The sequence below is a fragment of the Gossypium hirsutum genome, chromosome A06, assembly GCF_007990345.1.
Source record: "Gossypium hirsutum isolate 1008001.06 chromosome A06, Gossypium_hirsutum_v2.1, whole genome shotgun sequence".
Classification (NCBI taxonomy): domain Eukaryota; kingdom Viridiplantae; phylum Streptophyta; class Magnoliopsida; order Malvales; family Malvaceae; genus Gossypium; species Gossypium hirsutum.
The window spans coordinates 96,443,368-96,462,627 of record NC_053429.1 but is presented as its reverse complement, the minus strand read 5'-3'; the positions used below and the strand labels follow the sequence as shown (position 1 = coordinate 96,462,627).

Here is a 19,260-nt window from a genome sequence, read left to right as displayed (position 1 = left end):
TACAATTTTACCCCTAAACTTTTGCATATTTACATTTTTGCCCCTAGGCTCGAGATTAAACTTTATTCCTTATTCTTATGTTTTACAACATGCTGATCACTTTTGTCTTCTATGGCAACATCAAATTCTCACTCTAACATATACTTGAGACTATTAGGTATTTTTACCGATTAAGCCCTTTTACTCGTTTTTGCTTAAAATCGAGTAGTACAAGTTGTCTAACATAATTTAAAACTTCATGTTCTATCATAAAACATCAAAATACAAAAATTTCACCTATGGGTATTTTTCCAAATATAAACCCTAGGTTAAATTATTGCTAACATAAGCTTTATCGAGTTACCGGGATATAAAAAACGTAAAAATCATTAAAAACGGGGCTTGGAATCACTTACTGTGGAGCTTGGAAGCTTGAAACAAACCCTAGCTATGGAGAAGCCTTGAAATTTTGGCCTAATGAAGAAGATGAACAAAAATTGGCTTTTAATTTTGTTTTTAATTCATTTTAATAACAAAATGACCAAAATACCCTTACTACTAAACTTTCCAAAAATTCCTTCCATGTCCTAATTTTGTCCATGAACTTAAAATTGGTCAAATTGCTATTTAAGACCTCCTCATTAATATTCCAAAACAATTTCATACTAAAAACTTCTAGAATGCAAGTTTTGCAACTTATTCGATTTAGTCCCTACTTTCAATTTAAGCACTTTAGGCATAGAATTTCATCACGAAATTTTCACACAATCATGTAATCATATCATAAACCTCAAAATAATTATAAAATAATTATTTCTATCTCGGATTTATGGTCACGAAACCACTATTCCGATTAGGCCCTAATTCGGGATATTACATATCCTCTATCAATAATCTACTTTGTAAGATCCTGAAAAAGACAATGGTGAAGAAAAAAATGAGACACAACAATTTAGAGCACAAGTATGTGTACTTTCAAATAATAGGTTAAAAGAGAAATATGATAAGTTTAACATAACATTTAGGGAAATAGATCGTGTTTGGTTAATGGTGTTGAATCTATGAGCATAAGATGTTGACCCATTAGTTAAAACAACTTTGAGAATATTTGTATGATAAATGAAGGTGGAAAAAGTTTTGAATTACTTGTCATATGATTTATATCGGCATAAAAAATGAACCATTTGGAGGATGAGGAAAAAAGGCTATAACACCCTTCATTCGATCCAACTGTTGAATCCGAAATACAAGATGCCACATTCGTTGTCAGAGCAACTACAGTAAAATTACAATAAAATATTCATAAGCACATGAAATTTCATGTCAAACACATTCATTTATAGTTAAAAAACTAAATGGAGTTGTAATCAAGTTTACAAAAGCTCTTTTGTTTACTCGAGTACGAAATAGGACAAAATTGTAAATATTAAAATTTTAGAGTTGGCGTATGATGTCACCTTCTCAATTTTGTGACATCGCAAAATAGTTTGTCATTTCATGACCTTAGGCCACACGAGTTCACAACTTGACTCATTGTCAATCGACGTTGCAATGAGAACTTTCTCATCGAGAAGAAGACCCTATTTTTGGTAAAAATGAACCATTTGGTACCTATTTCAATGCTTCCAAATAAATTTACAATGTAACCACCTAATGTCAAACTCAATTGATCCATAACATGCATAAAACTATATCAATCAAGTTAAAACACTCAATTCAACTTCTTAACCAGATGTTCACAATATTTATACCAATTAAACTTAAAATTTTAAATACTATTTGAGCGTACTAACCTAATTCATTCAAATACCTAACCTTACATATGCCAAATCTATCAAAACTTATCAATTCTCTTTTAAAATACACATAATTCATTCACCAATACTTTTATGTCATCTACGATGAACTCCAAATGACCATTTATCAATATATACATCAAGCATAATCATTATACATACCATTTCAATACTTACATTAAGTTAACCATTCATTTACCTAATACCACAATCTTCTACATGCTTAGTTCAAATAGATACATATATATTACCTCTCTAGAAACAAAAAATTTCCATTTCAAGCATTAACCAAATCATTTAACACAAGTAACATTCAAAAACATCATATGCATCATAATCATCACATGTTACCAACATTTATCAAGACTTTCATACATTAAAGGATGTACCAAAATACTTATATACATGTAAAAATTCCTTGACTCAAGGTAATCAAAGTAGCTATCGAAATAAAGATAGTGTGAGCGGTCTGACTTGATGTGTTTTGCAATGTGAAGATCTATAAGGGAAAGGGGAAACAAACGGGGTAAGCATATGATACTTAGTAAGTTCATAGGTATTAAACAAAAGCTTACCTTATCTTTCAATTAAAAATAATAGGTTACTAAGCTTGACATAATTGGCTAGACATGGAAAAGCACAACATCAAGAAGGTGAGTTTAACATATAATCAAACCATGTAATATCACAAGTGTTTAATATACCAATTCATATAGTAATAAGTAATAAACTCAAATCTCATTCAATCCAAAAGTAGTGTAATCACATGTATATATATCAAAGCTTTGTTCTCATATCATTCAATAGTCTTTTATTTGAACATCGAGTTTACTTCATCTCATTTCAAATTCTTGTTTTATATAGAATCTTTTGCCCGATGAAACCCTAGTAAGATAGACTCGGATACACAGGTAAAATACAACACACCAGATAGCTCGTAAGAGCTTAAACTATACTATAACAGGACACCAAAGAGCAAAGCATGTAGCCATCAAATGCATTCTCATAAGCAGGTACACCTCTCCACCACACTAAGGTCCTCCACCACACTAAGGTCTCTGTAGGGACATATATTATTTAATGGTCCATAATAAATGATAGATCCCGATATAATTTGTAATGATCTCCATAAATCATATATCCCAGACAAGCATGCAAAAAACCCTATTGACATGTCGATCGTATCCTAACATTTACTAAGTTCAGACAAGCATCTATTGCACATATAAACATTTCTTTACAATTAGTCCAGCTTTCACCTTTATACTAATTTACCATAATCAATTCACAATAAATCATAAATTCAAATAAACAAATACATAACAATTTGAACACTCTTGTCCCATATAAACTTACTTGGAAAAACAACAAATAAGTTGAACCTTCTGGGATTAACCGGTAATTATTGGTTTTCCCAATTATCTCTGATTTGATTCAATTATTGATCTAAATAATTATTTTAAGTAATTTATCAATACCGCATATTTTTATATCTTTACATGATTTGTATGAATCTATTTAATTTTATTTTCTGAATGCCTCTTAAATTTTGCAATTTATTAAATTTAGTCCCTAAAATCAAAATAACTATATCTATTAATTTTTGAGCCTTGATTTTAGATTTGATCTTAACTATATCCATTAGAGACCCTCTGATATCTATTAATATTGAGATTTCAAATTAATTTTACATTTTATTCACTTTAGTCCTTATGAATAAAACTAAAAATTAAACAGTACAATTTAGTCCTTTTTCACATATAAGCTTAAAGTTTATCAATTTAACACCAATTTCTTCAATAAATCAATAATGACAACTATCAAAAGTTTTAACAGTTTTGCAAATTGATACATGAACTAGCTAAATCAAACTCCAATAACCTCAATAACATATAAATCACAAGAAAATGACTTGAATGCTTACCAATTTTGTTGATTGAAAGTTTTTGAAGCTCAAAACCCTTTTTTTTTCTATGTTTCTATGGTTTGGACAGTAAAGAATAGGTAAAAGATGACAAAAATCCACTAATGTATCCTTATATACTTTGTTTTAATTTTTATTAAGATTAATTACTTAATTTAATATTTAATTAACCAACCTTAATCATGTTTAGCTAAAATTAGTGGATGACAATATAATTTTCCACTATTTGATATAAAAAAATGGTTTTATTACCATTTGTGACCTTTAGCTATTTGAAAATCTATAGCAATAAGACTTTTATAATTTAGTTCCTATACCTTAATTTAGTAATTTATAGGCAAAATTCAAATATTAAACTTTAATAAACTATTATACCAACTTCGTTATATATTCAAATTTAATATTCACGAAAATGAGATTTTGAAATTGCATTTTCCGACAACATTGAAAATCAGGTAGTTACATAGGCACTCAATGGAGTTACCTGACTCGATGATAGCAGTGATAAAAGAAGTGAAAGTTTTAGACAATGAAATTGATGAGTCACTAAACTAACTAAACTCATGACAAAGGTAAGCACACCTATTGAATAGTAGTATAACTATAGTGAGTCGGGAATATCATATCCATGAGGACTAAAAGTACTAGTAATTACTATCTTTTTATTATCTAGCCTATAAATTAAAGGGGATGTTTTTAATCTAAATTTAACTAAACTAATTATTAAGAACGCGACAGAGAATAGAATGAGAAAATAAATTGAATATAACCAAAGAAAAAGACAATACCCAGGAAAGAATCCACCTAGACTTCATTTATTATTCTGAATCTAAATTAAACGATTTATTCACTTGCCTTGATCCGTAGAAATCCCTGAATTATGGCAATATCTATTTCGAGGATAAGAACAATTGACTCTAGGTTGATTAATTGAAATCTCTTTCGCATGAACTCGATCTATGAATTCCCCTATTAGATTTGACTCTAATCCGATAGATTTATGTCGTCCTATTTCTAGGATTGCATGCAAGGCACTCAATTATGCCAGATCTATTCTTAAACAAGGACTTTTACTCCACTGAAATAAGCACATCACACTTGAATTAATATCATAGGTTTCATCTTCCCTCGGTATCTAAGGAATTTAGTTCATACGTTGGGAGGAAAAATCTAAAAATTAAGAAAACAACGAAACATAAAGAAACCCAAAAACTTTTAGAGAAATTGAATGGAAATCTTTAATCTTGAAGGAGATCCTACTTCTGAGTTGGATCTGTTGGCATTCTTTGAGTAAATTCTTCGTTCTACTCTCCATGTTCTCCTTAGTCCTCTTCAAATAGGTATTTATAGACTTTAGAATGCTCAGAAACCCTAAAAATTGGCTTTTTTCGCGTATTTGGGAAACAGGGAGCGATATTGACATGAGCTAGCACATGGGCATGTGGCCACACGGGCGTCTGCTCAGCCCGTGTGGGAATGGCTTGGCTGTGTGGTTCCTGAAAATAGCTTGTTTTGTCCAATTTTGGCCTGTTTTTCGCTCCTCTTGATCCCCTATGCTCACTCTAAGTATAGAAACATGAAATTAAAGGATTAAGAGCATCAAATTCACTAATTGACATAACAAATCATCCAAAAATGCATCAAGAATGGGATTAAATTTTGTTACTTTTATGGCTTATCAGAAATCGTCTTGTTACTTGATGTTGCAATACTTGTTGACTGTGATCTCCAAGCCTTGTTTTAAAGCTTCACACAGTTGTGCTTTGTGTGGCCTGACTCATGACAATAATAGTAGTGGAGTACCTTACTTGACGAGAGTAGTGATAGAAGAAGTGAAAATTTTAACCAGTGAAATTGTCTCGTTACTTGATGTTGCAATATTTGCTGACTGCGATCTCCGAACCTTATTTTAAAGCTTCACACAGTTGTGCTTTGTCTGGCTTGACTCATGACAATAATAGCATAAAATTCTCCCAGTCTCTTGATTATGGTTATCGTTACCCCATCATGACTACTTAATCCTCGGGTTTTATTTCCATGACTCACTAATGCATTACTATTAACTTGAACAAAATGAGAACTTTCAATATGCAACCCTTTCTTGGAAACATCTTGCAGTGATGAAATCTCAGAACTTGAGAGAATCTGAGATTTGACAGCTTCAAACTCTAAAGGAAGGCTAAAGAGAAAACTAATAATTATCATTTTCTCCCATTGAGTCTGTTAAACTTTCAGATCCGAGCTGAATGGTAGCAAAACATTAAGCTTCATACATCCATGAGATATTTCCTCTCTAAGAATACAGAAAATCCAAATAATCCAGTTTTGTAACAAACTCACAGTGAATAATCAAAGTGATTACCTCATTATCAATAGAGCTGCGAATCTACAAGAACAGTTGTGAGCCATCTCTCAATCAAGCCTGTCTAGTCTCATCAGTAGGTGGATCATTAATCAAGTGGTTTTCTTTATTGATACTCCTTAAATAAATCCAGATGGTTTTGCTCCAATTCAAATAGTTTTATGTAATGTTTTTCAATGACATCTCGTCTCATTTACCTGTAATGTAATTTATGATGCTAATTAAATAGGTATCTAACAAACAACTCAATCAGTGGTCCCATTCCGTATTGGATCAAGAGCTTAAATAGTCGCAGGTAATTCATGTTTAATTCGATCTTTACGATGCCTCGCTATTTATACCTTTTTTATAAAAATATATTCAGGTGTGCTCATAGGAAAAGACTTTATGTATTAGTCTTCATTTTCAAGTAGTTTCAGTTCGATTCGATCGCAGCTTGGTAGCATGAAAAAGTCATGTTAAACATGTGACCTGAACAGAGATCCTATTTGGAATGGTTAGCATTCAGAAGTTGTACAATGATTACTGATATATTTGTTGTTATTTAGGCCAATAAAACCTTATTAGATATTGAATTCCAATGTCTTTTAACTATTCTAAAAGAATAAATAAACAAACTGCATGGCTTAATCTAACTCCAAAAGTTCGTAATGTTTTGAAAGTGTTTTTGAATACTTAAACCATCATCCAGTGAAATGTTTGGTCATCTATACAGGAACATAAGATGCATTCACAATGTAATTGAAGAAATATAAATTTATTTTGCAGTGAAGTAGATCTTTCTTACAATAATTTTTCATGGGACTCTGTACCACTCGATTGTCGTGAATCACTGTAAGAACGATTTTCCCCCCAAGGTCTTCCTTGAACATTCCTTTCGTTTTAGCTTTCAAAGTTTACGAAGTAACTATTTTGATGTTCTATCAGAAACTTGTTCAAAAGCTCCACTGGAGGAAAGAATTTGTAAGCTCCAATTTAACAAACTTCTTAAGAGAAATCTAGAAACTTTAATTGTCAACTTACCAAACTTCTAAATGAAGTCTAATTCTATTTCACATAAATTGATTTCTTTCATGATTCTACCATGATATAGACCACTGAGAGAGTGTTTGCAAAGCTTTTCATGTTCAGAAGGTAATTTGCATTGCTTTGACTAAAAGATGCTAGTATGTGCTTCAATTGTACTTTCATTCATGTTTTGATCTTCTTTTGTGTTGTGTTTTGGGGTGCTCAATACGTATACTCAATTGATCAAATAACTGTAAATTTCTTCTGCATTTCTTTGTTTAGTTTGTGTACATTTAATAAACACTTTACCCTATTTTTTTCTGTAGATCAGTATTCTTTCCATATAAATTGTGGTGGGGAAAAAACTACTATAGGAAACATTGATTATGAAGCTGATCACGACCAAGGGGGTGAAACGAAATATGTTCCAACAGGATCAAAATGGGAAGTTAGTAGCACAGGACATTTCTGGGATAAAAATATTACCTCAACTGACTATATAGCACATAATGTATCTGTGCTCAAGATGAAAAACTCTGACTTATACACCACAGCACGCCTCTCTCCCCTCTCGCTCACTTATTATCTTAACTGCTTAGGAAATGGAAACTATACTGTGAAACTTCACTTTGCAGAAATAGTAATAAGAGACAATAGTTCTTTCTACAGTCTTGGAAGGCGGCTCTTTGATGTTTATATACAGGTATTAAATCACGTTGCACATGCTCTCCTTGTCCTGTTCTGCTCCAGTCATTTGATTCAATTAGTTTGTTGCAGGGGAGACGCAAATTGAAGGATTTTAACATTAGAAAGACAATCAAAGGGGTTGATAAGGAATGCATTCTTGAATTTAAGGTTGTTTCTGTAACCAATAAGACCTTGGAGATTCGCTTTCATTGGGCTGGGAAGGGAACAGCAGCTGCACCAAAGAGGGGAACATATGGGCCTTTGATATCAGCCATCTCTGTGAAATCTGGTAAGCCATCTCTGTGAAATCTGGTAAGTTACACACTCTTAACAGAAGCCTATGTTTTCTTCTCATGCTAATATATTTATCTGAGCTTGATATTTTCACTTTGTGATGGGCGTAAAGAAGATGCATGCCAATGTCTTTGACTCAAGGTCAATCTCAATTTATTGCTATTCATTTCATAAAATTGATTTTTTAAAAGAAAACGACCCAAGGTCAGTCTCAATTTATTGCTTCATGAATAATTCTCTTCTTAATAATGTTATGAATTTTTTTTCATATATTGCTTCTAGTCCAGAATATAGTGTTTGTTGTTGTGACATTTTAAATATTTATAGTGTTCTAATAAATAAGTATAATTAATTAAAATTTATATTATTTGATTTTTGAAAAAGAATTATAAAAATTAAAATAATAATATTTGAATAGTTATAATATTAAATTAATAATTATGTGTTTATGTTAAAGATATTATTATTCAGAAAAGCACATATTGAATGTCTCTATGAAGAGATCACATGAAAATTCTTATAAATAGGGATGAGATTTCATTTGGAAATCAAACCAACAAATTCTAAGATTCTTTCTTTCATTCATATTATTAGATTATTCTATAAAGTATTACTGCAGAAATCCTTTGTAGAAATTGAGTTTCTTGTTATATATTGCTTAGTGCGTAGTGGACTATTCTCGTCAGTGCAAAATGAAAATAGTCATTAGCTTCATTGTATCCTCGAGGTTAATTTACTTGGAACTCATTTGTACACCGAAGATAGTGGCTTGAAACACGCCTTAAAGCCTTGTCCTATTTCTTCTTTTTCTGTTCGAGTTTCAGTCGTATGTTTGAGATTTTCCTTGCTGAAGATTTGTACTAACAAATTTAAGGTTATAATTCATGATGACTACCACAATACATGAAAGTGGAACACTAAGGGAGTTGGCTTCCAACTTTGTCAGACTTGATCGGTTTAATGTCCAATTTTTTACGATGGCAAAAAAATGCACTTTTTATTATCAATTTTGAAGATTGCTTATGTTTTGGATACTCCAAGACCTGAGGAGAATGAAAACGAATCTATTGCTGCAACCTAAGAAAGGCCAAAATGGGACAATGCTGATTACATATGCATGAGCCACCTATTGAATGGTTTATCTGATGGTTTGTTCGACACCTACCGAAACGAGGTCACTACTAGGAATTATGAGACAGATTGGAGACAAGATACATGACCGAAGATGTTACAAGTAAGAAATTTCTTGTTAGTCGTTTCAATAATTATCAAATGGTTGATGGTCATTTTGTTATGGAACAATTCCATGATATTAAAAAGATGCTGAATCAATTCAAGCAATATGATATAAAAATGGATGAAATGATTGTTGTATCCTCCATAATAGACAAACTTCCTCCATTTTGGAAATACTTTAAAGGAAGTCTAAAACATAAGAAAGAGGAAATCTCTCTTGAGGCTTTGGCAAATCATCTTCATATTGAAGAAGAATATTGAAAGTAAGATTAGAACCTAAATTTTGAAAATGTCAAAGTGCATGTTACGGAGGAAGTAAAAACAACTAAACTATTCAAGAGAAAGTTTAAACAGATTGATAGAGCAGCTAAGTTTAAAAAGAAACAAAATGGCTCATGCTATCATTGTGGTAAACTAGGACATTTCAAGAATGAATGTTGATTTTTAAAGAAGAAATCATCTTCTAAGGCTGATAATAACAATAAGTTTGTTCCAATGATATCTGAAATTAATATGGCACAAGATGATAATACATGGTGGATTGATACTGGAGCAACCAAACATGTGTGCAAAGACAAAAGCATGTTCACAAAGTTCTCACAATTTGAAAATGACAGTGTCTTGTACATGAGAAATTCTTCCACCGTAGTAATCAAAGGCAAGGGGTCTGTTGAACTACAATTCACTTCTGGAAAGGTTATAACATTAAATCATATATATTGTGTACCAGAAGATAGGAAGAATTTAGTGTCTGGAAGTCTGTTGAGTAAGTTTTGTTTCAAACTTGTTTTTGAGGCAGATAAGTTTATTTTGTCTAAGGAAGGAATTTTTGTAGGGAAAGGGTATAAGTATGAGAGTATATTCAAAATCAATTTTATTAATAAGAACAAAAATATTATTTCTGCTTATATGGTTGAATATTCTTGTTCATGACATTATAGATTTGGTCATTTGAATTAGAGAAAATTGAATGACATGCGTAAGTTAGATTTAATTCATATTTTTAATAATAATTTTGAAAAAATGCAATACATGTATCTTGACTAAAATTACAAGAAAACCCTTTCACTAAGGTTAAAAGGAAAACAAAATTGATTGATTCGATACATAGTGATTTCTGTGACATGCATAATACTCCTACATTAGGTGGAAATAAATATTTTGTTACTTTTATTGATGATTGTTCTAGATATTGTTATGTACATTTATTACATTCAAAAGATGAAGCGCTTGATAAATTTAAAATTTATAAATCTGAAGTTGAACTTCAGTGTAAATCATTTATCAAGTGCTTAAGATTGGATAGAGGTGGAGAATACTATAACCCAAGTTATTTTCAATCCACTAGAATTGTCCATCAAGTTTTAGCCCCTTACACACCATAACAAAACCGTGTAGCTGAAAGGAAAAATAGAGTCTTGACTAAAATGGTAAATTCAAAGTTATCATATTTAGGTTTTGGACAAGGTTTTTAGGGAGAAGCTGTTCTAAAATCTTGTCATATATTGAATAGAGTTCTTAATAAGGAAATTAAAATAACCCTATGAACAATGGAAGAAAAGGAAACCAAACCTTAATTATTTGAAGGTTTGGGATTGTAGAGCTATTGTCAAAGTTCCAGCATATTTATAGGATATGCACATAATAGCAAGGTATAATGGTTCATGGTAATTGAACCAAATGATTCAGTTTCAATTAATACTGTTATTGTATCAAAAGATGCTATTTTTTATGAAAATAGATTTAATTCTATTTCAAGATAATTACAACCACTACAATTGATTCATTCTTCAAATGAGAATGAGATTCCATGGGAACAAATTGATAATAATGATGAATCTTGTCAAGAATTAAGAAGAAGTAAGAGGATTAAAAAGGTCAAAGATTTTAGACCAGATTTCATTATGTTTCTTGTAGAAGGAAAAGGTGAAAGTATATGCACTAAGATATCTTATTGTTATAATACGAAATCTGATCCCATTACATTTGAAGAGGCAATAAAATCTCAAGACTCTACTTTTTGGGAAAAAGTAATTAATGATGAGATGGATTTAATAATGGGAAATCAAACTTAGATCTTAGTTGATCTATCACTGGATTCCAAACCAATAGGTTGTAAATGGATGTTTAAAAACAAAATGAAGGTCGATGGAACCATTGATAAATTTAAAGTAAGGTTGGTAGCCAAAGGTTTTACACAAAAACAATGTATTGATTACTTTGATACCTATGCTCCAATAGCAAGAATTGCTACAATTAGACTCTTAATATCACTTACCTCTATATATAATTTGGTTGTTTACCAAATAGATGTTAAAAACTACATTTTTAAATGGTGAATTGGAAGAGGAAGTGTATATGGAACAACCAGAAGGATTTGTTGTTCCAAGACAGGAGCATAAGGTATGCAAGCTTAGTAAATCTTTATATGGATTTAAACAAGCACAAAAAAATGGCACCAAAAGTTTGACAAGGTTGTTTTAGCTAATGGCTATAAAATAAATGAATCCAATAAGTGCATATATAGCAAATTTGAAAATGGAAAAGGTGTCATAATTTGCTTATATGTAGATGACATGTTTATTTTTGGCACGGATTTGGATCAAATAGAAAACAGAAAGAAATTCTTGTCAAACAACTTTGCTATGAAAGATATAGGTATATCAAATGTTATTCTTGGGATTAAAATAACCTGAGATAAAAGTATTATAGTTTTATCACAATCACCATTATATTGAAAATGTGTTTAAAAAATTTGATCTTTTCAACTGTATACCAGCATCTACACCTATGGATTCTCAAATAAACTTATTATCTAATACTAGTAGGAAAATTGATCAATTGAAATATGCAAGTCTAATTGGTTGTCTTATGTACATAATGACTTGTACAACACCAGATATTGCATATGCTGTTGGGAAATTGAGTAGGAACACAAGTAATCCAAGTAGTTTGCATTGGCAAGCTTTAAATAGAGTACTTGAGTACTTAAAGAAAACTATTAACTATGCATTCTGTTATAATGGATATCCTTCAGTTTTAGAAGGGTATTCGAATGCTAGTTGGATTACAAGTTTGGAAGATTATGCATCTACTAATGGATGAATCTTCATTCTTGGTGGATGGGTCATTTCTTGGGGTTCCAAGAAACAAATATATATTACTGATTCCAGTATGGTAGCAGAATTTATTGCACTAGTCGCTGCATCTAAAGAAGCAGAATGGTTAAGAAATTTGTTTTATGATGTACCTTTATGGCCTAAGCCAATTTCATCTATTTCTATCTGTTGTGATAGTGAGGCTAGTCTAGCAAAGACATATAACCAAGTATGTAATGGAAAGTCTAGACACATTGGATTAAGACATAGCTCTGTTTGACAATTAATCTTTATTGGAGCGATCATTATTAATTATGTGAGATCAAGTGAAAATTTGGTGGATCCTTTGACAAAAAGTCTTGCTAGAGATGTAGTAAAAATAACCTCCAAAAGGATGGGATTCAAGCCCATTAATTAAAGTCACCCATGATGGAAACTCGACTCAATGCTTGGTATAACATCAAGTCTTAAGTTCAATGAGACAAAGTACCTTATGAGTATGTGACTATTAGCACTATAAATAAATCTATCCTAACATTAAAGTGCTAGGTACATGTAATGATAAGGGAAGGATGAGTAATGTACTCTTAATAGACCCATAACATAAATATGTTAGAGTGTTATAATTACGGGAACACTCTTGATGGGATCTACCTATTTGAGTGGAAGTGTTGTCGTTTCTAGGAGCTCAATGGCTTGGCTCTGACAACACTCATGAAAAGAGGACAGAGACACATGGCTAGGGGTGAGCAAAACTCGATTTGACTCGAAAAAAATAAAAAAAAATTTGAATTTCGAGTTAAACGAATCAAGTTATTCGAGTTAATCGAGTTACTTGAGTCAACTCAATTTTTTTTTGAATTTCGAGTTCGAATCGAGTTAAGTTTTCGAATTTGAATAACTCGAATAATTCGAATAATTCGAATATCAAACTATAATATTTTACATTTTTACCCCAAACTTCCAAATTTTTTTACTTTTCCCTCAAAACATTTACTCCTTCCTACTCCTCCTCCTCCCAAAACTTTTACTCCCCCCTCCCATCCCAACCCCCCATCTACCCAAAATTCATTTCCCACCAAAATTTTACTCTACCATTTACTTTTCCTCAAAATTTTACTTCCAAAAATATTCAAAATTTTTTATTTTCCCTCCAAATTCTTTTTAATATTTTCCCTTCAAAATTTTACTTCCCCCTATTTATTTTCCCTCAAACTTTTACTTCCCAAAATATTTTATTTCCCCCCAAAACTTTTACTTCTCACCCTTTACTCCCAAATAAAAAAATGAAATTATCCAAAAAAAATCCCTGAACATAAATATTAATAATTTTATTTATATCTACCATTTATATTATTAAATTAAATTTCACATTTTATATTATTTATATTATTGAATTGTTTAGTGATATTGAATATTTATATTAAAATTGAATTATTAATGATGCCATAAAATATTTGTTTTTAACTTTTATATTGGTGTCAATTTCACATTTTATCTTTAAAATAACTTTTATTAAAAAAATCACATTTTTACATTTAATATATTTTTTAATTCCAAAATACATAGTGGCAAGAATCTGCAAATAATTGAAACAACTAAGCAAGTAAAGAAACTAACTCGTATATAAAAGATTAATAAATAAATTATGAGGTGACGAAAGTTAATAAAAAATTTAATTATGGTCGACAAATTTTATTACGGTAGGTGACAGTGGTTACAAGAACCCAAAATTATTTTTTAAAATTTAACTCGAACAAATATATTCGATTCAATTCGATTTGAATTCCATCTCACTCAACTCGATTCGAGAAAATTTCAAATCAAATTAGGATGATAAAATATGATTCATCAACTCGATTAACTCAAATTTTTTTCATTCGATTTGATTCGATCGAACGCTCACCCCTACACATGGCCATAATAGTGTCCCTAGATACTATGCATTGACCGATGTTAAAATCATTGTGTGAGATATTTTCGGTTAATCAAATTGAATAGTTAGTTCAAAGCTCAGTCTATCATGCAATTTCGATGAACTTTAACATATTTTCACTAAGTGAATGTTCAATCGTAAGATACATTCATTTATGCAAATTGATTTACAAGAATATCAAAATCTAAAATATTTTAAAAATGGGGAATATTGTTGGAACATTTTCAAATATTTATAGTGTTCCAATAACTATAAATGAATGAGTGTGATTAATTAAAAGTTATATTATTTGATTTTTGAAAAAGAATTATAACTATTTAAATAATATTATTTGAATAGTTATAATATTAAATTAATAATTATGTGTTTATTTTAAAAATATTATTACTCAGAAAACTCCTATAAATAAGAATTGATTTCATTTGGAAATCACACCAACAAATTCTAATATTCTTGCTTTCATTCCTTCATTGTCTAATATTATTAGATTATTCTACAAAGTATTACTGCAGAAATCCTTTGTAGAAATTAAGTTTCTTGTTATACATTACTCAGTGCATAGTGGATTATTCTCGGCAGTGCAAAACGCAAATAGTCATTGGCTTGATTGTATCCTTGAGTGAACTCATTTCTTCTTTTTTTGTTCGAATTATATTCATGTGTTTGAGATTTTCCTCACTGGAAATTTGTACTAACATTTGTCTCGCAATATGATTACTTATTGTATGAATTTGAAGTGTTGAGTTGTTTTAATTCTGTGAACTGTTATATATATAAAGAAAACAACTTGAGTGTGACTTGGTTTGTTGATTTTGTGTAGAGTTTAAACCTCCGAATGACAGACTAAAGAAGATAAAGAAGATACTAATTGTGGTTGGAGCTGTAGTTTTGATTTTGATCCTAGTTCTTATGATTTTGGGTGCTCTTTGGTGGAAAGGTTGGTTGTGGGAGAGAATATCAAGGGAGGAAGGTAATGTATATCGACTTCATCAAGTTTAAGTTTGGAAAAAAAATTATAGCAGCATTATTACACTCTTTTAGTTTTTTCTGAAAATATACAAATGAAAATGAAGCATAGAGCTGTAGCTGAGAAGTTACAGAAGAGATGAACCTTTTGAGCTCTTTTAATTTTTTCCATGTACTATGGAACTATACAAGGATTTAATGTTACTTTTCATAGTTATGACAAAAAAATATGCTCAGCTATCATAGAAATTGAGATAATCACTCATGTCAAATAACGTTGTTAAATTAAAAATGAAACTTGAAGATAAGATTGATCCTTCACTAATACAACACTAAAAAACTATGTCAAAAAATCATTAAAAAACTATGTCAAAAAATCATTCTCATGTCTCTATTAGATATAGCTCAGCTTAGCAAATTAACCTTGTACCTTGAACAGAACTTAGAGGATTAGATCTGAAAACCGGAGTATTTACCTTAAGACAAATCAAAGCGGCCACAAACAACTTTGATGCAGCAAATAAAATTGGGGAAGGTGGTTTTGGATCTGTCTACAAGGTGACATACAACGCTACTATCATCATTATTTTTCAACACTTCTCCCCCTCCTTTACTGGTTATCCTGGAAAAATACATATAAAACTTACATGAGAGATACAATTTACAAATTTGAAAAAGTCACTTTTGCTTCAATGCAGGGCATACTATTGGATGGTACGATAATTGCAGTTAAGCAGCTTTCTTCAAGATCAAAGCAAGGAAACCGTGAATTTGTGAATGAAATAGGCATGATTTCAAGCCTACAACACTCAAATGTTGTTAGACTATATGGATGTTGTGCTGAAGGAGATCAGTTATTACTGGTATATGAATACATGGAAAACAATAATCTTGCACTTGCTTTGTTTGGTAAGCTTAAAAATGACTTTTACCGTTCGACTCATCCATATTAAAAAAAAAGAAATGAATCAATTACTTGTTTTGTAACTTATGTCGATGACAGGTACAGAGGAAGTCCAACTGAGGCTGGATTGGCCAACGAGGCCGAGGATTTGTATTGGTATCGCAAAAGGTCTGGCCTTCCTGCATGAGGATTGTCCTCTGAGAATTGTTCACAGGGACATCAAAGCCACTAATGTATTACTTGATAAGGACCTTAATCCTAAGATCTCTGACTTTGGTCTAGCCAGGCTTGATGAAGAGGAAAACACCCACATCAGCACCAGAGTTGCTGGAACTATGTGAGCTTCCTTCTTTTTCCATTCAATAATTGCAAGATAATTTCCATCCTTTGACAATATGAGCATCTAACTGAACTTTCAATTCAATCAGATATCAAGATGTTCATTTTGTCTTTTTCTTTTCTTCCCTTTTTAATGTATTTTTTAATGATACATGGCATAAGCATAGTGAATCAATATTGGTTTTAATGTCATCCCTGAAAGTAGAATTGCCACACGCACAAGACTATTGCAGTACCTAGATTCTGCATGTAGAAAAGTAGTACATCAAAAATTGAGTTGAAAGAACTCTAGTATTTAGTAGCAGTAACTAGTGCCTCGAATACATGCACTGTTCCACCAATTTTTATCCACATAAATAATGATGTCTTTGAAAGGAATACCTTTTCAATGTTTCCAGCTTTGTGCCTATGCGCTTGTTTGTTATGAAAAGGTATCTCTAATCACGGTAGTTTTAGTCGTAGCATAAACATGTAAAAAGCTACCAGTAAAATTAACTTGTGCAACCGTACCATCTGAACAATATTATAGTTCACAGAATGACCATCTTATGTCTGCAGAGGATACATGGCACCAGAATATGCATTATGGGGCTATTTGACCTATAAGGCAGATGTTTACAGTTTTGGAGTAGTAGCATTGGAGATTATTGCTGGGAAGAACAACATGAAATACCGACCAAGTGAAAATTTTGTATGCCTTCTGGACTGGGTAAGAACAATATCCACTAATTTCTTCGTTGTGTCTCACGTTGAGCATAATATATTATTTGAAATATTCAAATTGCTTGCATTCTAATTTCGAAGAGGACATCATTTTTCATCATTGAAATAAAATGGTGATGTCCTTTGTATAGACAGAAAAACTCACATGGCATTCGAGGGAAAGTTTGTATTTGATCCTTCAGACTTAGGTTGGGAATTAATTGCATTCTCCATCATTTTCTTATCTTTTCCCCTCTTGTACGTTTTATCTCAGGCTCTTGTGCTACAACAAAAAGGAAATCCTTTGGATCTAGTGGATCCAAAGTTGGGTACAAAGTTCGACAAAGAAGAAGCAATGAGGATCATAAAGGTAGCTCTGTTATGCACTAATCCATCACCAGCACTCAGGCCTACAATGTCTGAAGTGGTCAGCATGCTCGAAGGTCGTAATGATGTTCATGAAATCATCAGCGAACCAAGCTCTTATGGTGATGGCATGAGGTTTAAATCCTTAACAGAGTTCGATCAAGTTATCCTCCAGAGAAGTGAAAATACATCCATTATACAGTCATCAGGTTCTGCATGCATAGGATCATCTTCAACATCTGCCCACGATCTATACGAAAAAAGTTCGAACTTCAGTTAAGTAACATGTTCTCATAAGCAACTTTTCTGATAGATGCCAGTATAAGAAACAGAACTGTCTGAGGAAATGATATGTAAATGGTAAAAATGCATTGACCATAAATGGAAAGTGTTCTTTTCAGAAAACCCAAAAACCTACCATTACAGTATGGTGGTCATAATTTTTTTGTTAGCTATTATTTTTGTTACATTTCCTTGCTTGTAACAGATTATTCTGCTTCTTTTGATAATGAAATAAAAAAACTATTTAGTTATCCAAAAGAAAAATAAACTTATCAGCATGATAGATGAAGGAAATTCATCAACTTGGGAATGATTATGATACACATTATGCTACTGAACCATCAAGTTATGTTGAGCATTGGCCTGCAATGCAACATGTAACCAGCAGCTCACCAAGCAAACCAGAAATGGAGCAGAACCGAGTGCAACAGCTAGTTTGATCCATTTTGTTCATTTTGTTCCTATGTAACTTAGTTTAGTTTCTTTGTAACTTGTTACTAAAGTTAGTAGGATTAGTTTTTTGATTTGTACTTGATGTAATAGCTGATGTATCAGCTAGCTTTAGTTTGAAATTTAACTTGTATTAGTTGTGTATTGGTGGGAGCAGTTACATTGTTAGGTAACTGTCCAATTTCATGTAACTTGCACATATATTTTGAATTTCATCAATGAAAATTGGTTGACCGGTTACATTTTCTTAAGTTTTCAAACTCTTTCTTTTATTTTCGTTTTTGGTTCCTTTGCTTTTGTTTGAGATTTGAGCCTTGAGTTGCTGCCATTGTTCCAACAAATGGTAATCAGAGCTTGTCATCTTTGAGGGCCTCTGTTGTTGGTTGTTTCATTTGAGAAAACAAAAGCACGAGAAGCAAGAGTTTGAATCTGTTAAGTTTGGTTCATCGAAATGAGTTTCATACCACCTCCACCTCTAGTGTTTGCTGGTGAGAACTACGATATTTTGGGTAGTCAAGATGAAGACATACCTTCAAGCACAAAACTTGTGGAGTGTAGTTGAGATTGATGTCGAACCACCTCCATTGAGGGCCAATCCCACGATTGGTCAAATAAGGTGTTGAAATATGTATATATTTTAAATTTATTTAGGTAGATAAATCTTATTTGGATAGATAAGTTTTATTCATATTCTAGAAATATTTTTATTTTGTCTTTTAGTAGTTTACTAGAATAAGGGAACTATTTTCTTTTTATGTTCTAGTAGTTTATTAGAATAAGGGAACTATTTTCCCAATTAGGATTAGAACTTTTTTTTCTCTATTTAAGTTCAATTCTTTAGTTAATAAGAGAAGTACAATTTTATTCAAATCTCTCTTGAAATCTTTCATGGTATCTGAGCTAGGTTAAAATCTCTAGTAACATCATGGTT

General features: G+C 31.4%; 1 protein-coding gene across 1 annotated transcript in view; it reads left to right on the top strand.

Annotated features, from left to right (window-relative positions):
* LOC107937785 (probable LRR receptor-like serine/threonine-protein kinase At1g07650) overlaps nucleotides 1-18,212 on the top strand; it is a 38,905-nt gene extending 20,693 nt beyond the window's left edge. The window contains exons 11-22 of the mRNA XM_041115727.1: nucleotides 6,291-6,356; nucleotides 6,830-6,895; nucleotides 6,989-7,024; nucleotides 7,155-7,195; nucleotides 7,396-7,772; nucleotides 7,847-8,045; nucleotides 15,141-15,290; nucleotides 15,726-15,844; nucleotides 15,985-16,195; nucleotides 16,290-16,527; nucleotides 17,088-17,238; nucleotides 17,506-18,212. Of these exons, the coding sequence (XP_040971661.1) occupies nucleotides 6,291-6,356; nucleotides 6,830-6,895; nucleotides 6,989-7,024; nucleotides 7,155-7,195; nucleotides 7,396-7,772; nucleotides 7,847-8,045; nucleotides 15,141-15,290; nucleotides 15,726-15,844; nucleotides 15,985-16,195; nucleotides 16,290-16,527; nucleotides 17,088-17,238; nucleotides 17,506-17,877 (2,026 nt within the window). The 3' untranslated portion in view covers nucleotides 17,878-18,212. The remainder of the gene's footprint in view (nucleotides 1-6,290; nucleotides 6,357-6,829; nucleotides 6,896-6,988; nucleotides 7,025-7,154; nucleotides 7,196-7,395; nucleotides 7,773-7,846; nucleotides 8,046-15,140; nucleotides 15,291-15,725; nucleotides 15,845-15,984; nucleotides 16,196-16,289; nucleotides 16,528-17,087; nucleotides 17,239-17,505) is intronic.
* The last annotated feature ends 1,048 nt before the right edge of the window (nucleotides 18,213-19,260 follow it).